Genomic DNA, 18,526 nt, shown 5'->3' with positions numbered 1-18,526 from the left:
TGTCCTGAAGCCACTCCTTTGATATCTTGGCTGTGTGCTTAGGGTCACTGTCCTGCTGAAAGATGAACCATTGCCCCAATCTGAGGTCAAGAGTGCCTGGAGCAGGTTTTCATCCAGGATGTCTCTGTACATTGCCGCATTCATCTTTCCCTCAATCATGACTAGTCTCCCAGTTCCTGCTGCTGAAAAACATCCCCACAGCATGATGCTGCCACCACCATGCTCCACTGTAGGGATGGTGCCTGGTTTCCTCCAAACATGATGCCAAAATGTTCAATCTGTGTCTCATCAGACCAGAGAATTTTGTTTCTCATGTTCTGAGAGTCCTTTGGGTGCCTTTGTCAAATTCCAGGTGGGCTGCCATGTGCCTTTTACTAAGGAGTGGCTTCCGTTTGGCCACCCTACCATACAGGCCTGATTGGTGGATTGCTGCAGAGATGGTTGTCCTTCTGGAAGATTCTCCTCTCTCCACAGAGAAATGCTGGAGCTCTAACAGAGTGACCATCGGGTTCTTGGTTACCTCCCTGACTAAGGCCGTTCTCCCCCGATCGCTCAGTTTAGACAGGCGGCCAGCTCTAGGAAGAGTCCTGGTGGATCTGAGCTCTTCCATTTATAGATGATGGAGGCCACTGTGCTCAATGGGACCTTCAAAGCAGCAGAAATGTTTCTGTACCCTTCCCCAGATTTGTGCCTCCAAACAATCCTGTCTCAGAGGTCTACAGACAATTCCTTTGACTTCATGCTTGGTTTGTGCTCTGACTGTCAACTGTGGGACCTTATATGTAGACAGGTGTGTGTCTTTCCAAATCATGTCCAACCAACTGAATTTACCCCAGGTGGACTCCAGTTAAGCTGTACAAACATCTCCGGGATGATCAGTGGAAATAGAAGACACCTGAGCTCAATTAGGAGTTTCATGTTAAAGACTGTTGTGTATGTTGTAGACATGTACATGTGATTTCTTTGTTTTTTTATTTCAAAATGTGCAAAAACGTAAAAAAAATTGAAATGTCATTATGGGATATTGTGTGTAGAATTTTGTGGAAAAAAAATAATTTAATCTATTTTGGAATACGGCTGTAACATAACAAAATGTGGAAAAAGTGAACTGCTGTGAATATTTTCTGGATGCTCTGTATATCAGACACAGAGAGATCAGGCATGCAGGGAGACACAATCAGGTCTCTGCAGAGGGACATGCAGGAGGTGGAAGCCACCCTGGAGCCATGAAGAAGGCGGTGACCTCATGCCTGCCATCCATGGTGATTGTGAAGTTGGAGGAGGCCCAGCAGAAACATCTCAAGGATGATCAGTGGAAACAGGAGGCACCTGAGCTCAATTTGAGCTTCATGGAAAAGGCTGACAATACTTATGGACATGTGATTTATTTTGTTGTTGCTTTTCATAAATTTTCAAAAAAGAAAACTGAAAAAATATATTTTTTCATCTTGTCATTATGGGGTATTGTATGTAGAAATTTGAGAAAAAATACATTTCATCCATTTTGGAATAAGGTTGTAACATAATAAAATGTGGAAAAAGTGAAGTGCTGTGCAAACTTTCTGGATGCACTGTATCTGCCATAACCAGGTGATGCATGGCCATGTCCTTGTCCTTCATCAGGTACTGGGTTCCTCAACAGTTAAGACACCTGCATTCTGGATCATGTCCAGAGAAAGACACCACATGGACAAAATGTGGGGTCTGATGTTCCCTCACAGTGTTTATGATCCTCCTCATCTGAGTAAGTAACAGTTCATTGGACACAAAGTAATTCCAGTGAGATCAAAGGATCCTCCACATAGACCTGGTACCAAAGACATCCAATCCTCACCTGAGGTCTCTGGTTAGAGTCCAAAACTCACATCTGTACAGAAACACAGGAAACACCAGGACTCCAACGACTTGGAGCTTCATTCTCCTACAAAGATTGACCTCATGAATCCATAAAATGTCCCCAGGTGTCTCTGGATCTCAAAGGATGATGACCCAGGGACATGAATGTCACTGCAGAGATCAGTGGATGCCTCCACAAGTTCAACACTTTGACTACATACAGAGAAACCTCTGACAGCCTGTAAGCAAAGACATGGTCCTGTCACTCCTCAGTGTCCCTCCGTGCCAGATTGTTATGGACAAGACGAGCAGCACTGCTCATTTGTCAGTCATTTATCAAAGATTTAACTGGGTCCAAGCATTTAGCACAATGTCATTGACCAACAGAAACACCTTTAGTGTCAGTGTTCTTTGAAGAATCATCTTTTAGCGGCGTTCCAGATGCATTGCATAACGCGTCGTGACCCGTTCCGACTTTTTTGATACAAAATTGCATGGCTCCATATTAAAACAACCTGATGCCGCTCATCATGGCCTGTTGCTGGAAATAAATCAACATCTGATTTGTTTTTGCAGTTGTGGCAGTTGGAACATTGGAAAGCAGCGTTGAATCGTTTTCCATCGTCTTCCCATTTAAAACATCTGGCTTAACATCTGCTGCATGTATGAATGCAGTTTAAGTGCACTCTGAGTGACATGTTAGCCAAACGCCAAACACTATCAACTCCACTTACACAAATCAAAATACTCCACTTGAGCTGTCTGAACGCAACTGGATGATATTCCTAATTCATGGATTTATGTGATTAATGTAAACACCAGAATGCAAAGTAACATTTTGATGAGTTGGTTGTGACGTAGTGACTGTGTGCGGCCAGCAGGTTGTGCTACATGCAAAAAATATATAAGGGGCGGCTGACAAGTTTTGAGCCTGACTAAGAACTTTTGCAATCGGACAAACCAACATTTGTCAAGAATGTGTGAACTCACTGGGTGCAAAGTTGACATTTCTACCAGAAAGACTAAAGAGGTAAGTTAAAGTTGATCATTTTAATGCAACAACAAAATGCACAGAAAGTTATAGCCTATGGTGTGGTAAATTTAACGCTTGTCCCCATCATGACAGAGGGTAGAGCTGAGATGATCACAAATCGTGCCGGAGCCAACCCTCAGGCAGATGACAGGGATTAAATGGTGGCGGAGGGATTGTGGAGGAGGGGTTGTCAGTGATCTGTAAGCAGCGAGATCATTGATATTTTAAGGACTGTGCGTTGTTCCCATTGGTTGGGATCTGATGACAAATGGGAAACACCAGCATCATTTAGAGATAAAAGCTGAAGTTAATTAACTGATTCAGAGTGACATCCACACCAATAAGTGTTACGGCTAAACCCAAACAAAATGAGCTGGATGGCAAGAACAATGGAATTTACTGTCTGACAATGGATTAAGTCACAGGACAGACAATTTGGAAAATGTGCATGGACTCCTGCAGCGTGGAGACCCAGACTGGACCGCTGCTGAGACACAGAGCAGCAGCCCGATGAAACCAGAACCAGAGGTGGTGAGCAGAAAAAACCCATGTGGATGGAGGTGTGGAAGCCTGAGTGGGGGCACGTGCAGGTGGTGATGTTGAAGATCGGAGCCAGGTGGCCGTGCATGGAGCTGACGAGGTGCAGGTTCGCTGCGGAGGAGAAAACAAAGGTAAGCATCGGCGTAGAAACCCAAAAATAAAGCTGCAAAAGGCTGAGCACAAAACACCGAGCACAAGCTGGCGCCTGAGCACACTAAAGCACAGAGCTCAAAAACAACTGCGTAGGGACGCACAAAACTCTATGAATAAACACAGAGGAGCCAGATACAGTGTTGCAAAAACTGAGTTTCTGGCGAAGGTGGAAGTGTTGAACTGATGTTTAAACACTGGAGAGTTGACGAGCTACAGGTGCAGTGATCAGCTCCGCGGCACACCATCTGGTAAGAGAGAGAGAGGAGAAGGCATGACCAATAAATAAATATTGAACACATCACCATTTTTCTCAGTAAATATATTTCGAAAGGTGTTGTGGACATGAAATTTTCACCAGATGTGTCAGTAACAACCCAAATAATCCACACATACAAAGAAACCAAAACAAATACATACACAAATTAAGTTATGTGTAATAAAATGGAATGACACAGGGAAAATAGTATTGAACACACTGAATATATGTGTGTATGTAATAATTTGTACAAAACCTTTGTTGGTAATGAAGCTTCAAGACGCCTCCTGTGTGGAGAAATGAGTATCATGCATTGATTAGGTGTGATTTTGATCCATTCTTCTACACAAACAGTCTTCAGATCTTGGAGGTTCCGTGGATCTTTTCTGTGAACTCTGACCTTTAGGTCTTTCCATAGATTTTCCAGACAGCTGATTGGCTGAACCATTCCAGCAGTTTTACTTTCATTCTCTGAAACTAGCTGAGAGTTTCCTTGTCTGTGTGTTTGTTTCTGTCATTGTCTCACTGAAATGTCCTCCCTCATTTCATCTCCATCATCATGGTAGAGTTTTATCAAGAATGTCTCTGTACATTTTTTTTTCCATTTATCTTTCATTCAGTTATATTAAGTTTGTCATCTGCTGAAAAACAGCCCCATACCATGATGTTCCACCTCCAAACTTCACTGTTGCTTTGGTGTTTTTAGGCTGATCTTCAGTGACATTTACGGTGGGAATGATGGCATCCAAAGAGTTCAGTTTTGGTCTCATCTGTCCAGACTACACAGTAAAATCACACTGATGATTTTACTGTGTATATTCTCCCAGTGTTTCACTGTCAAAAACTTGTGCAGCAAACTTTAAATGAGCTTCAACATGCTTTATCTTCATCAATGGAGTCTTGTGTGGCGAGCGTGCACACAGGCTGTGGTGGTTGAGTGCATTACTTATTGTTTTCTTTAAAACAATTGTACCCGCTAATTCCAGGTCTTTCTGGTTGGTCCTTGGCTCTTGGACAACTCTTCTGATTCTTTTCACTCCTCTGTCAGTAATCTTGTGAGCAGCACCTGGTTTATGGTGAAATGACGTTCTTTCTAATTCCAGATTGTGGCCCCAACAGTGCTCACTGGAACATTCATAAGTTTAGAAATTCTTCTCTAACCAATGCCATCAGTATGTTTTGCAACAATCAGGTTGTGAAGATCTTGAGGGCGCTCTTTGCTTTTACCCATTTTGAGATTTTTCTTGTGTGACACCTCGGTAATGAGACACTTTTTTATTGGCCATCAGTTGGGATTGAACCTTCTGATATTTATTTGCACTGACAAGGGGCAGGACTGCTTTCTAATTACTGATAGATTTCAGATGGTGTCTTTTCTTTCCATATATTTTGCATCTCCCTTTCTTCAGGTGTTTGATACTTTTTTATTGTTTCAGTTCACATTTTTACACATACCTTAACTTATGGATATCTGTAGTTTGATGTCTTTGTATGTGTGGATTACTTGGGTTGTTACTGACACCTGGTGAAAATTTAATGCCAGTAGCACTTTTAGAAATATATTTACTGAGGAAATTGTGACATGTTCAATACTTATTTCACCTGCTGTGAATATCTGAGTCTTCTGGTAGAATTTACACTGCATTTCTTGAAGAAAATGTGAAAATCCCGGCCAACATTCAAAGCAGCACTGAAAGGGTGAGATAAAGTTTGCTGCCCTGAACTTCAGTGTGTGTGTGTGTGTGTGTGTGTGTGTGTGTGTGTGTGTGTGTGTGTGTGTGTGTGTGTGTGTGTGTGTGTGTGTGTGTGTGTGTGTGTGTGTGTGTGTGTTTGATAAAACTTCTCATAGCTGAGATCTGAGACTTCCACCAGTCTCAGCAGTCTGGAACACTCTTGGAAATCTTGCTGACAGCGGACGATGAGCATATAGAGTTAATATGAGGAAGCTTAATGAATATGAATGAGGTAAATGAAAGCTGATGAATGTTATCCCTTATCTCCATAAAGATTAGACAATTCCCTTGAACCTCTGCCAAGGACACACAATAAAGAGCAAATTTGAAGAGCTTGTCAAGCAATTTGATGGACGTTGATAAGGTTGCATTACTATATATATATATATATAAAAGTCCGGAACCAGAACCCGATCTAATGTGAAAAGCAGAAGAGAAGGACGCTTCATTTTTAATAGTCTGTCCATTGTCGTGGTCATTGCTATCAATGGAGATTCTCAGAGATCTTTTAACAATATCCTGAGGGTAATATACACATTAGAGTTATTAAAATGAATATGTCCATTAGGGTCCTTTCTTCCCAAGAGACCACCGCCAGCTGATGAGGAGATATATACTTTCATTTTCCTCTTCATTTTCCCAGTGTCAGATCAATCATGCACCAACCCAACTCAAGGTGAAACTCATCAAAGTGCCATTCCCCCATGGTTAAAGATTCACAAGAATCTCAGACGGGCGCACAGACAAACAGAAAGACGGCATCAACAACAGAGTTAAAGGAAAACAAACAGCCACTACACCGTGGGAGATTAATCTGCTTTACTGCCCGTCCTCTAGAGCAAAATAAGGGGAGGGGAAGAGAAGAAAAAGTGACTGCGAACGCGAGTCATGGCTGTAAAATCAACTCATAAACATCACTGGGTCACATGCAAAAATGTGCCGAGATAAACCGCGTCCAATCCACCAGATAAGATAAGTCTGTGAAACATTGCTCAAGAGCTGTTGGCTACAGGGAAGTTGTGGTGCCATGTCAAGAATTAAGTTCTCTGGGCTGAAGGACAGGACCAGTTAAGATCTTTGCGAGGCATTGGCCGTGATGTGGGCTGAGATTCTGTGTCTCCTCTGGGCCTCCTCGTTTATCACGGGAGCACCGGTAAACAAGCTCAGGCACAAGCTGCTGCTGATCTCCTTTGACGGTTTCCGTTGGGATTACGACCGCGATGTGGACACACCGAACTTTGACAAAATGGCCAGAGATGGAGTCAAAGCGATGTACATCACACCTCCATACCTAACCATCACCAGCCCATCTCATTTCACCCTCCTGACAGGTAAAAGCATGCAGGCTCTGCAGCTGGAGCACACATGCATGTCAGCAAGTTTACTGTGAAAACACTGTGGAAAGCTGAGGGAAAGAGGAATTACTTGTAATTGAATGTCCCAAGGTCCACCAGCTTTTATAACTGAGTAAGATGATTATGCTTGGATGACTGAGGCAAGAATGCGGCGACCCCCTTTTCTTATTTCAACATTCAAACCATCAGTACCAGTTAAAAGAAATTTAACTTCCTTGAAATTAAATTCCCCTAATCTCCAAAAGTTGGTGGTAAGACCTTGTCCACAAGCGTCATGCCGCTCAGCTCGTTAAGTTGATTGAATTTTTAATGTGAATGTGTCACAGTGTGAATAATGAGTGCGTGCAGACTGACAGTAATTCTCTTCTGCAGGCCGCTACGTGGAGAACCACGGGGTGATCCACAACATGTGGTTCAACACCACCACCTCACAGAAGAAGCCGTACTATCAGACGCAGTTTGTTAATGAGTGGTGGGACAACGGCACGCTGCCTATCTGGATCACAGCTCAGAGACAGGTCAGTGCTGCAGCCTGAGAGACCGCTCGGCTGTTTACAGCACCAGAACCCATTTCTCTTGAAAAAAGCCTCTGAAGCCGCGCTGAATGATTGGAGCAGCCTCCAATCATTCAGCGTGGTCATTGCACTGAAAACGATTTTGCAGCTGCAGATGTTAACTGCATGCAAATGGCTGTGCTGCTCTCAGGCTCCCTGCAAGGTTTAGCTGAGGTTTGAAATTGCAGTGAAATGAAAAATAAGAAATTCCACTTCAGACTTTGTGTCCATTTCAATTATCTGTTAAATTTTAAATAGAATTTTGGGTAACAGCGATTTAATGCTGACTTGATTGTTTTATATCTTATTTTAACCATCATAAATGTCTTTATCTTATCTTGTCCATAAAAGTGATGTTTCATTGCAACATACAGTGCATCCGGAAAATATTCACAGCGCTACACTTTTTCCACATTTTGCTATGTTACAGCCTTATTCCAAAATGGATGAAATTCATTTTTCCTCAATATTCTGCACACAATACCCCATAATGACAACATAAAAAATTGAAATGTTTGCAAATTTATTATTATTTTTTTTTAAAGTATTCACAGTGAAGCTCAAAATTGACCTCAGGTGCCTCCTGTTTCCACTGATCATCCATGAGATGTTTCTGCAGCTTAACTGTAGTCCACCTGGGGTATATTCAGTTGATTGGACATGATTTGGAAAGACACACACCTGTCTATATATAAGGTCCCATAGTTGACAGTCAGAGCACAAACCAAGCATGAAGTCAAAGCAATTGTCTGTAGACCTCCGAGACAGGACTGTCTGGAGGCACAAATCTGGGGAAGGGGACAGAAACATTTCTGATGCTTTGAAGGTCCTAATGACAACAGTGGCCTCCATCATCTGTAAATGGAAGAAGTTCAGATCCACCAGGACTCTTCCTAGAGCTGGATGCCCATCTAAACTGAGCAATCAGGGAGAAAGACCTTAGTCAGGGAGGTGACCAAGAACCCAATGGTCACTCTGTCAGAGCTCCAGCATTCCTCTGTGGAGAGAGGAGAACCTTCCAGAAGGACAACCATCTCTGCAGCAATCCACCAATCAGGCCTGTATGGTAGAGTGACCAGACAGAACCCACTCCTTAGTAAAAGGCACATGGCAGCCCACCTGGAGTTTGACAAAAGGTACCTGAAGGACTCTCAGACCAGGAGAAACAAAATTCTCTGGTCTGATGAGACAAAGATTGAACTCTTTGGTGTCATGTTTGGAGGAAACCAGGCACCATCCCTACAGTGAAGCATGGTGGTGGCAGCATCATGCTGTGGGGATGTTTTTGAGCAGCAGGAACTGGGAGACTAGTCAGGATTGAGGGAAAGATGAACGCAGCAATGTACAGAGACATCCTGGATGAAAACCTGCTCCAGAGCGCTCTTGACCTCAGACTGGGGTGACGGTTCATCTTTCAGCAAGACAATGACCCTAAGCACACAGCCAAGATATCAAAGGAGTGTCTTCAGGACAACTCTGTGAATGTCCTTGCGTGGTCCAGCCAGAGCCCAGACCTGAATCCGACTGAACATCTCTGGAGAGATCTGAAAATTGCTGTGCATCGACGCTCCCCATCCAACCTGATGGAGCTTGAGAGGTGCTGCAAGGACAAATAGACCAAACTGCCCAAAGATCAGTCTGCCTGCTTGTCTGTACTTCAGTACATCTGTCCATTTGCCTGCCTGTCTGTCTCTCTGCCTGTCTGCCTGACTTGTAGTTTAGACTTTCAGCTTTAATTCAAGGAGTTTAATAAACACATTGCATTAACTATTTAGGAGTGACAGTCATTTTTACCCTCCATTTTCAGAGCTCATACGTAATAGGACAAACTAAATATTATGCTTATTGTTGATATAAAATGTCACGTTTACAGCCAGTTTTCTTTTGGCGAGTCAGGGGATGGACACATGAACATTTCCAGGTAACTGAAGATGTTTTCTTGGATCAGTAACATATTCAAACAGTATGGCACTGTATGAGGGGGCAGTGAGGGAAGCCACCAAGACATCCACAACATCACTGAAGGAGTTGTAGGTGTCTGAGGTCAAGACTGGAGAAGTTTCTGTTTGTTGTATCACATGTCACGGCTTTATGGTGACCACATGTCTTTTCCCAGAGTACTCAACTAAAACAAACTTTTTAGGTTCCTTCAATAATCACAAACACGATCATCCCAAATATAGCCGGACAGTCACCATAGCATCCAAAGTGAAATGTTCTGTCATTATTTATTGTGTTTTATTTGTTACTGTTGTGTTTTAGGGGTATTTTGAGATAAAATTTTAAATGATTCTAATTTATATTATAATTAAATTAGTGCAGCAGATAGCCCCCTCACTTCACTTTTAATTTTGTGCAGCCATCACGGAATCAATGAGAATGAATTGTAAATGAATATTATACTACAAAAATGTAATTTTTTATACTTTTCGTCACGTTAATAAGAGACTGCTGCATGATACCCTGAAAACTTGCTAAAACAATTATAACAAATAATCCGTGTCTGTTATGTTTAATCTGCATGTAATTTAATAAGCGCAAACTGAATTTCAAACATATTATATATATTAGTCTGGAACAAAGAGGACAAACAGTGTTGTAAAGAACAATAATCAAGACGTTAAAGAGCAAACTTCACTTTCTCCCAGAACGACATGATCAGGAAGCGATTGTAGCTCACAGCAGCTCCCACTGAAAATAACGGAGAGACAGCCTGTGATTCTCACGTTTACATAAAACAAACGCAATAACAACGTCTATAAACCCAGAGAATATATTCACGAGAGTTTTAGGCACAATATAAAAATAGTTTTATGTTGCGATGTTAATGGTGTTGTCTGTGTGCAGCGGTTAAAGTGCAGCGTGATCAGAGCGTCTCAATGTAGTTCTCAATGTTACTGAGATCTCGCAGCGCAGTGACCTCTCCGAGATTTTGCAGGATTTGAAACCTGAAAAGCCTCAATAGATTAAGTATATTTCGTACTGCTGAATCATGACTTGCCGTGAGACCAGGTTGGAAAGGTATATCATATTATTTGTCTGATCATAACAATTCCAAAAAGGTATAGTTTAGGTTATTCTTGACAAAATGTTCTGGAATTATGGGGTAAAAACAGCAAAAATGATGACAAAGGTCAATTTCAGTTTGTACAGGGGTCAAAAGGTAAAGATGCACCAATTTTGGCAATAAAGTGATGCAAATTACTGGTTGAGCTAATAGAATTAATAATTGGAATAGTTTTGTCTGTTTGAATGTTTGGTTTCCAAAGTAAAGGTCAAACAAGGTCAATGCCCGTTGGATTCTATGACATGTGACATATGTTACCCTGTAACATGAACTAAGCATGACACATGGTGCAGACTATTCCTTTATAAAACATCATCTCCCTTGTTAAACAAGAAATTTAAAAGCAAAAAAAAACAAAAAGTGAATGACGACTCGGACCCTTCTCCACGTGAATTTTATGGCACTGACGAGTTTGAACTGGAGGAATTAACAGCAAACAAGCTCGAAGTGGACATGCAGAATGTCCATGCAACTACAAAAACCGACATAAAATAAATGATTAACCTCACTTGCTCAGTCTGTATGAGAAAATATCAGAACGAGGTGTGTTTCACATGGACCTCGCTCGGATTATGAACCGAGCGCGAGGTCTGTACAGGAAAATATCAGACCTCATGCTCGGTTAATAATCCTTTAATACACTTGAAATGGTTCCAAACGGGATATTTTTGGAAGACACACAGATGTAGGTTTTGTGTCAATTTCACCAAAGGCGGCTTTTGAGGGCCACGTGGATGAAGGTGTTCATTGGTGGGTCACGTGGCTGAGGGAGGCGTGGACACCACAATACTTTCATATTTTGAAACAGTGTGGTATTGATCTTCAAAGCGCTGAAGATCTCCGGAGGCTCAGAGTCCGTCCCACTTTCAGCTGAAATCACTCCCGACATGATTTCCTGCACAAAGTCCCTGATTCAGGTCCAGATGTATCATAGAGCTAAAGAGGCTCTGCCTCTTGTGTTTCGCTGTGTTCAAAGATGGATCCTGGCCATCCAGCAGTCTGGATTGTCAATGAACCCACACTGCGATCTGAAGAACTTGTAGCCTTCATGCACCAGGTGTCATCATCATGTGTCTCATGTTAATGTGGCTTCTTTTCCAGGGACTGAAAGCCGGCTCTCTTCACTTTCCTGGCACAGCTTCTAGTTACCAGGGAGAGGTTACCATGGTGCGGGAAGTGGAGCCAATCCTGTATGACTACAAAAATGAAAAGGCTTGGCAGCAGAATACAGACAAGGTTATGGGCTGGTTCAGAGACCAGGATCTGGACTTTGTATCCTTGTACTTTGGTGAGCCAGATGGGACAGGCCACCTGTACGGCCCTGACTCCCAACAGCGACGGGCGATGGTCCAGCAAATCGACAGAACGGTGGGTTACATCAGGACCTCGGCTGAGAAACATGGGCTGACTCATCGTCTGAACATCATCTTCACAGCAGATCACGGCATGACCACGGTGTACCGCGACGGCCTGGTGGAGGAGATCACCCTCTCCAAGATCCCTGGCTTCTCATTTAAGGACCTGTCTTTTCATTTGGTGGACTTTGGACCCTCTGGGATGCTGCTACCAAAGCCGGGAAGGCTGGAGAAGGTGTACAAGGCCTTGAAGGGATCTCATCCCCACCTCCATGTCTACAAGAAGGAGGAGCTGCCAGAGCATTTACACTTTGCCAGAAATGACAGAATCCTCCCCGTGGTCTTATGGGCCGACCCTGGATACGTCATCAATGGGGTATGTACAGCACAGAATTTAAAAGATCTTCAGTGTGTTGTCAGTTTGACTCCTCCCGTCTCTGGACGGGGTCGCCACAGCGGATACAGCCAGATACACTTTGGGAAAGTTTTACACCGGATGCCATTCCTGACGCAACTCCAGTTTCACCCAGAGAAACACACACACACAGCCACTGGTGTTCTGAAGAGGTCTCCCATCCATGTACGAACCAGATGCTGCACTGCTTAGCTTCTGAGCTCTGACGGGATCAGACCAACACAGAGCAGAGCGGCTGCTTAATATATCTCCAGTAATAAATGTAAATCGACCTATTTTTGTAGAACTGGAATGTCAGTTATTACAACAAAACAAAATGCTTTTAGTAATACAGAGATGAAATTTGACAGATTTACATTAAATGATCACTTTTACAGCCACATTTCTTCGGGCGACCCTGGGATGAGGGAATTCATCCACTCCTTATATATATATATATATATATATATATATATATATATATATATATATATATATATATATATATATATATATATATATATATATGATCTGCAAAGACAATAAATAATATTCATTCAAAACTCTGTAAGAAGGAAACTCACGAGGGAAGCCACTGAGACACTCGTGACACCGGAGGAGTGATAGACTTCCGTGACTGCAGAAACTGCACTTTGGACAACATTTGCCTTGTCAGTGGCAGGTCAAGCTAACGTAGGTCATTGACAAAGGCATTGACTCGTCTAGTGTATTGAAAACGTGTTCAAAGAGGAACTCGAGGATTTTTCACCTTGGGCCCTATTTTTAGATGTTACTGGGTTAAAACTTTTCATTCAGGACAAAAACATCCACAAAATAACTTTGTGAAGAGCAGCGTCACTGGCTAAGGTAAGACACTAACTGGAGAATCATTTGTTTCAAAACAGTAAACCTGCGCTCGTGTAGATCCACCGGGATCCTCTCCATGCTGCTGTCAGACACTGTAAATTATATTTTAACCGATTTAATAAGTTTTTTGGTTTGTTTGTTTTTTGCTTGCTTCATAGCACACATGCAACCATTTTGCCTGAGACAGTGTTCCAAGTCAACACTTGACGGATTCAAATGGATTTTGTCCTGACTGAAAAGTCTTTTCAACCTAAATATATGGTGTAAATTGGTACTATGATGGTACTATCATAGTACTATCATAGTACTATCATTTACATGCAGTGTGGCTAATAACATGCTAATGAAGTTAGCACCTTTTATGGCATTGAAAATAAAAGAAAACAAAATTGCAGAATTGCAGTTTTATGACACAGAATGAGAACTCGTAAAATACTTACCACAGCGTTATCGGTAAGTAATTAACTGCAATTACCTGATAAAAAAAAAAAAAAACCTGATCAAAGAGTGCCAGCGTCCAAACTGCGCCGAATGTCAGCGCACTGAGACCTGAGTCCAGAGTTCATTTATAATCTCACCACATTACAATTTTAATCAAGTGCATTTGCACATGTGCCAAATAATCCAGGCGGCGTGATGACGCGCTGTGCTCAGGAATGCTTCGTGAAGCTACTTGTGCCTCAAAATTCGAAATTAACATTTTCATTTGGCTCCACACAGTCACTCCACTCGGCTGCAACTCTGCAAGTGTGTCATTCAACACCAAGAATAATCCAACCGTAATTTCATTTAAAGGGTAAATTAGCAAAATGAGAAACGCCGCCACACACTGAATAACAGGGAAATAATCAGAGCTGCCACACTTCTGAAGAAAGGGGTTTTTTACAGTCTGAGGCTGAAGATGGACTGCAACCGCGTGTTTGATCCCTTTGTAGATGCTCATTATATCTGCTTCCTGTTCGATGGCAGATAAGCGTCTTAAGACCATCACATAATACCGTTTTGTCACAAAGATTGCTGAAAATAAATGTTTTTTTTATTTTGCAGATAATAAATTCAATGAAAGACAGTCTTTTATGAAAATAGATTTTTTTTTTTAATCAAAAATCTTTTTTTTTCTTTTTCTTATTTATTTGGCAGTCTTCAATGTGAAAAGGCTCAATGGTGTTGATGCCACTTTCACTTGGTCAATAGCGCCCTCTGCTGTCTGTACAAGAGTAAGACATGCTGTAATATGTGTGCTCGTTGGTGCCTGTCAGAACTTCTGATACAATGGCATGTCTACATCATCATTGTAGCTGTTTTTGTTTAAAAGTTATTGTGGAAAATGTTTTCATTATGTTAGCAATTTTTTAATCATTCAGTGTCACATGATGTCACCTGATGACGTCATCATGATGCCACATATTTCAGCAGATGGTTTCGTGTTTGCTGAACTTGAAATCATTCAAGTTCTCATAGATTTGAATTTATTCTGAAATATGTGATTTTCGATGGCCTTGACTGACCCTGACTTTTGACCTTCACATTCCTGTGATACTGAGATGTCGTCAGGAGCAGCTGAATTATTATGAATGAAATCAGCCAAGAGCTTCCTGAGATATTCTGGACTCACAAACACAAAGTGATTATGATTGCCTCCAAATGATTCTGTTCTCGACCCGTGTCCCTGCAGTACGTGCCGCTTCAGTTCAACAAAGGAGAACATGGTTTTGACAACCAGGAGATGGACATGAAGGTCCTGTTTCGGGCAGTGGGTCCAGCGTTTCGTGAGAACTTCGTGGTGAAGCCATTTGAGACGGTGGACATCTACCCCTTGATGTGTCACATCCTGGACATCCAGCCGGAGGTCAACGACGGCCGCCTGAGTGCCACCCAGAAGATGCTGGTTACCACTGGTGAGTTCACCTGAGTTTGGTTTCAACACTCGTGTGTTCAAGTACCACGTGGAAGATCGATCTTCAAATTCATGAAGGTTCATTTTAGATAAGATAAGATAAGATAAACTTTATTGATCTCACAGTGGAGAAATTCACATGTTATGTCACCTCTTAAAAAAAACACACAAGATGGAAGCGAGTAGAAGAAAATGTGCATCAAACAGCATGTGCAAGGATAAGCAGTAATAATAATAATACTTGTAACAGTACAATAAAATAAGAAAATGAGGTAGAAAAGAATATATATATATATATATATATATATATATATATATATATATATATATATATATATATATATATATATATATATATATATATATATACATTTTAATCTGCTTTTTACAGTTAAATGTAGGAATTTCATGTTGAGTGTCATCTCAGTCCCACAGTTCAGCAGCTGCATGTAGAAACTAGCACGGTTCTAATTAAAGGGGTTCCAGGCAGTGGCATCAATTCCTTCATCCTCGAGGAATTGCCTGCACACTCTCGGCACGTGAGGCTGGACACTGTCATGCAGCAGGAGGAACCCAGGACCCACTGCACCAGAGCAGGGTCCAACAGTGGGTTCCAGGATTTCATCACGATACCTAACAGCAGTCAGGGTGCCACTGCTGTCTGGCCTGTAGACGTCTGTGCGTCCTTCCAGGGATGTGCCTCCCCAGACCATCACTGACCCACCACCAAACCAGTCAGGATGAGCGAAGTTGCAGGTAGCATAACGTTCTCCGCGGCATCTCCAGACCCTTTCACATATGTCACATGTGCTCAGGTTGAACCTGCTCTCATCTGGTAAAAGCACTGTTCCTGTTTAGGAGGTCGTCTCATTGTTGCCCTCTAGTGGACATGTTGTTAATTTCATTAACACCAAAGCGCTGAAACTGATTGACAACCTCCTCTGGTACTTAACTGACTTGATACTGATGTTCTGATGTTCCTTTAATTATTTAATTATCACACACACGCACAAACAAAGTTGTGTTCAAAATAATATCAGTGTGTTTAAAAAAGTGCGTAAAGCTCAAAATCCTAATAATAAAGGATTATTAACTGAGTGTGAGGTCTGTACTGTAAATATCAGACCGAGCAAGTGAGGTGAATAATTTATTTATTATATATAAACACGCAAACTCACAGTGTCGCCCAAATGTGCTGCTGAGGGTTTTGAGCTTGTTCACTTTCTTCACCTCCATGAAGAACTTGCTAACAGATGAGCCACTCATTAGCTAGTAAACTTTCAATCTGTGTGTTTTTCCGATGCTGTTTAGATATTTATGGAGTTCGTGTCCCATTTGGTTTCTCTAATTGTGTTTTTAGATTCCTGGTTTGTAATGAAAATACACATTGCAGACCGATTGTCATGGTAACTAGCAGACAACCCCCAAAAAAGAATTGAAGGCACAGTCCACTGTGAAGACAGTGAAGCCTGGTGGAGCATCATGATCTGGAGATGTTTCTCATACTGTGGTGTCAGTCTGTTGATCACATCCCAGGGTTCATTGGTCGGTTTGAACACATCAGAATACTTGAAGAGGTCATGAAGAGGAAATGTTTCAACAAGACAAGGACCCCAAACATTATGGAGAGTCCAGTCCAAACGGTGGACCTTAATCCAACAGAAAACCTGTGGGGTGACGTCAAAAATACTGTTTCTGAGGCAAAACCAAGAAATACAAACAACTGTGGACTGAGTCCAAAGGACCTGGACTGCAAAACCTGTTCACAGGGACAGAAGTTGGTTGACTCCGTGAAACAGGTCTCAGAAACAGTGGTTATATGAGTTCAGTCATTTACAGGAAAGAAAAATCTACAAGCGTTTTTCACTTTATACATTCAATGTTTGAGTTTATAAAAAAAGATGCAGACACTCATATTTTTTGAACAGCCTAATATTCCTTTTTCTTCACTTTCTGGAAAGTAATAACAAATTTGATACATTTTTATCACTGCCTGGTTTGGGAACTGCACCGTATCGGATCACAAGTCCCTGCAGCGAGTAGTGAGGACGGCTGAGATCATCGGTGTCTCTCTTCCCACCATCACAGACATTTACACCACACGCTGCATCCGCAAAGCAACCAGTATTGTGGATGATCACACACACTCCTCACACTCACTCTTCACTGTACTGTACTGTAGCCAGCCTAAGGGCCCTCTCGCAGATAACACCACTGAAGCTGACTGGCGCACGAAGGAGGAATTGCAACGTGAAAAATCAGAGTTGCCTCAAACGTCTCGTACAGCTGTCGCCACAACCATTCACGCACACAAGTGGCTGCAAGACAGCGAATGCCCGGCGAGTGCCCATTCGACCATCCTCTCAGCTGGTGTTAGATATTCATGTGTGGCACCTGGAATTTGGCCGACACCGCTCGCCGGGCACTTAGAAAAGGCGGGGCTATTCACACTCCCGGCACAATAGTCGACAGCAGGCGACCACATTTGAGCTGTCTGTGAAAAGTGTCTAAGTGCCAAACGAGTGTGGTGTGACCTAGCAACACACGTGTGGCATGCCAGAGTGTCGGCTCCCTCCTCAACACGTGACATGCATGTCTTTCGCACCCCCCTGCCCCACTGCAACACTGCACCGTGTGTGTGTGTGTGTGGGGGGGGGGAGCACTTGCATGAAATGCGGATATATATGTACATACATGATCACATGGGTCAGCCCCGCCTGAGCGCACACAGCACAGCAAGGCACCTCTCAGCTGATCGCTGCCACACACTGACAGCTGGGAATGACGGCTCAGTGCACACGATATGTTACATTACAAACACAGAGACCACAGCCAGGACAGGAATACAAATAATTACTACAATAACTACATACACAATTACATAACAAATAACTAAAACGAATAGTCACAGAACACAGAAACAGAGACTGGCACTTTGTTCTGTGCACTGAACAAACAGGTGGGCATGGCCCCAAACAGCAGCAGCTGCTGAGATCTCTGAACCCACGAGTCACAGCTGGAGAACACAAACCGTGTTTTGAAGGACATGACCTTACAACTCTACACCATGAGGCGCGAGCATGTCCCTGCTGTCCTCACATGGAAATACATAACAAGATATATCGCTTTGCCACGGGCTGGAGCAGCCGCTCAGTGTGCACACTGGCAGGCTGCTCCATGTGAAAAGGACCGTCAGATCATGTATACGCTCAGCTGGTGATCTGAATGTCACGTCAACCACATGAGCTATGATCCACATGATCCAGCTGGCCCCCCACATGCGGGGGGCCGGCTGGACATGGGGCCAGCAGATGTGGACATGATAAGAGTGCACTGCTTCATTCATGTCATTTCATGACTGTACATTTCCTCTGACTGTTCATTTCCTTTCTGTTTCTCTGTATATGACCATGGGTCATATACAGAGAAACAGAAAGTTCATACTTGTCCATTCGATTAAAGGAATTAAATATGATAAATTGCGTC

The 18,526-nt window shown here is 42.5% G+C and overlaps 1 protein-coding gene across 1 annotated transcript; it reads left to right on the top strand.

Moving 5' to 3' along the window:
- The first annotated feature begins 6,574 nt into the window (after positions 1–6,574).
- Positions 6,575–15,057, top strand: LOC117528628 (ectonucleotide pyrophosphatase/phosphodiesterase family member 7-like). Its single transcript, XM_034191253.1, has 4 exons — positions 6,575–6,882; positions 7,279–7,424; positions 11,629–12,258; positions 14,819–15,057. The coding sequence occupies exons 1-4, from the start codon at positions 6,648–6,650 to the stop codon at positions 15,053–15,055; spliced, it is 1,248 nt and encodes a 415-aa protein (XP_034047144.1). The 5' UTR covers positions 6,575–6,647; the 3' UTR covers positions 15,056–15,057.
- Positions 15,058–18,526: the final 3,469 nt, after the last annotated feature.

This window comes from Thalassophryne amazonica, chromosome 16, assembly GCF_902500255.1.
Source record: "Thalassophryne amazonica chromosome 16, fThaAma1.1, whole genome shotgun sequence".
NCBI lineage: Eukaryota > Metazoa > Chordata > Actinopteri > Batrachoidiformes > Batrachoididae > Thalassophryne > Thalassophryne amazonica.
Note: the sequence above shows the minus strand (reverse complement) of the source record. Positions and strands in the feature narration are given on the sequence as shown.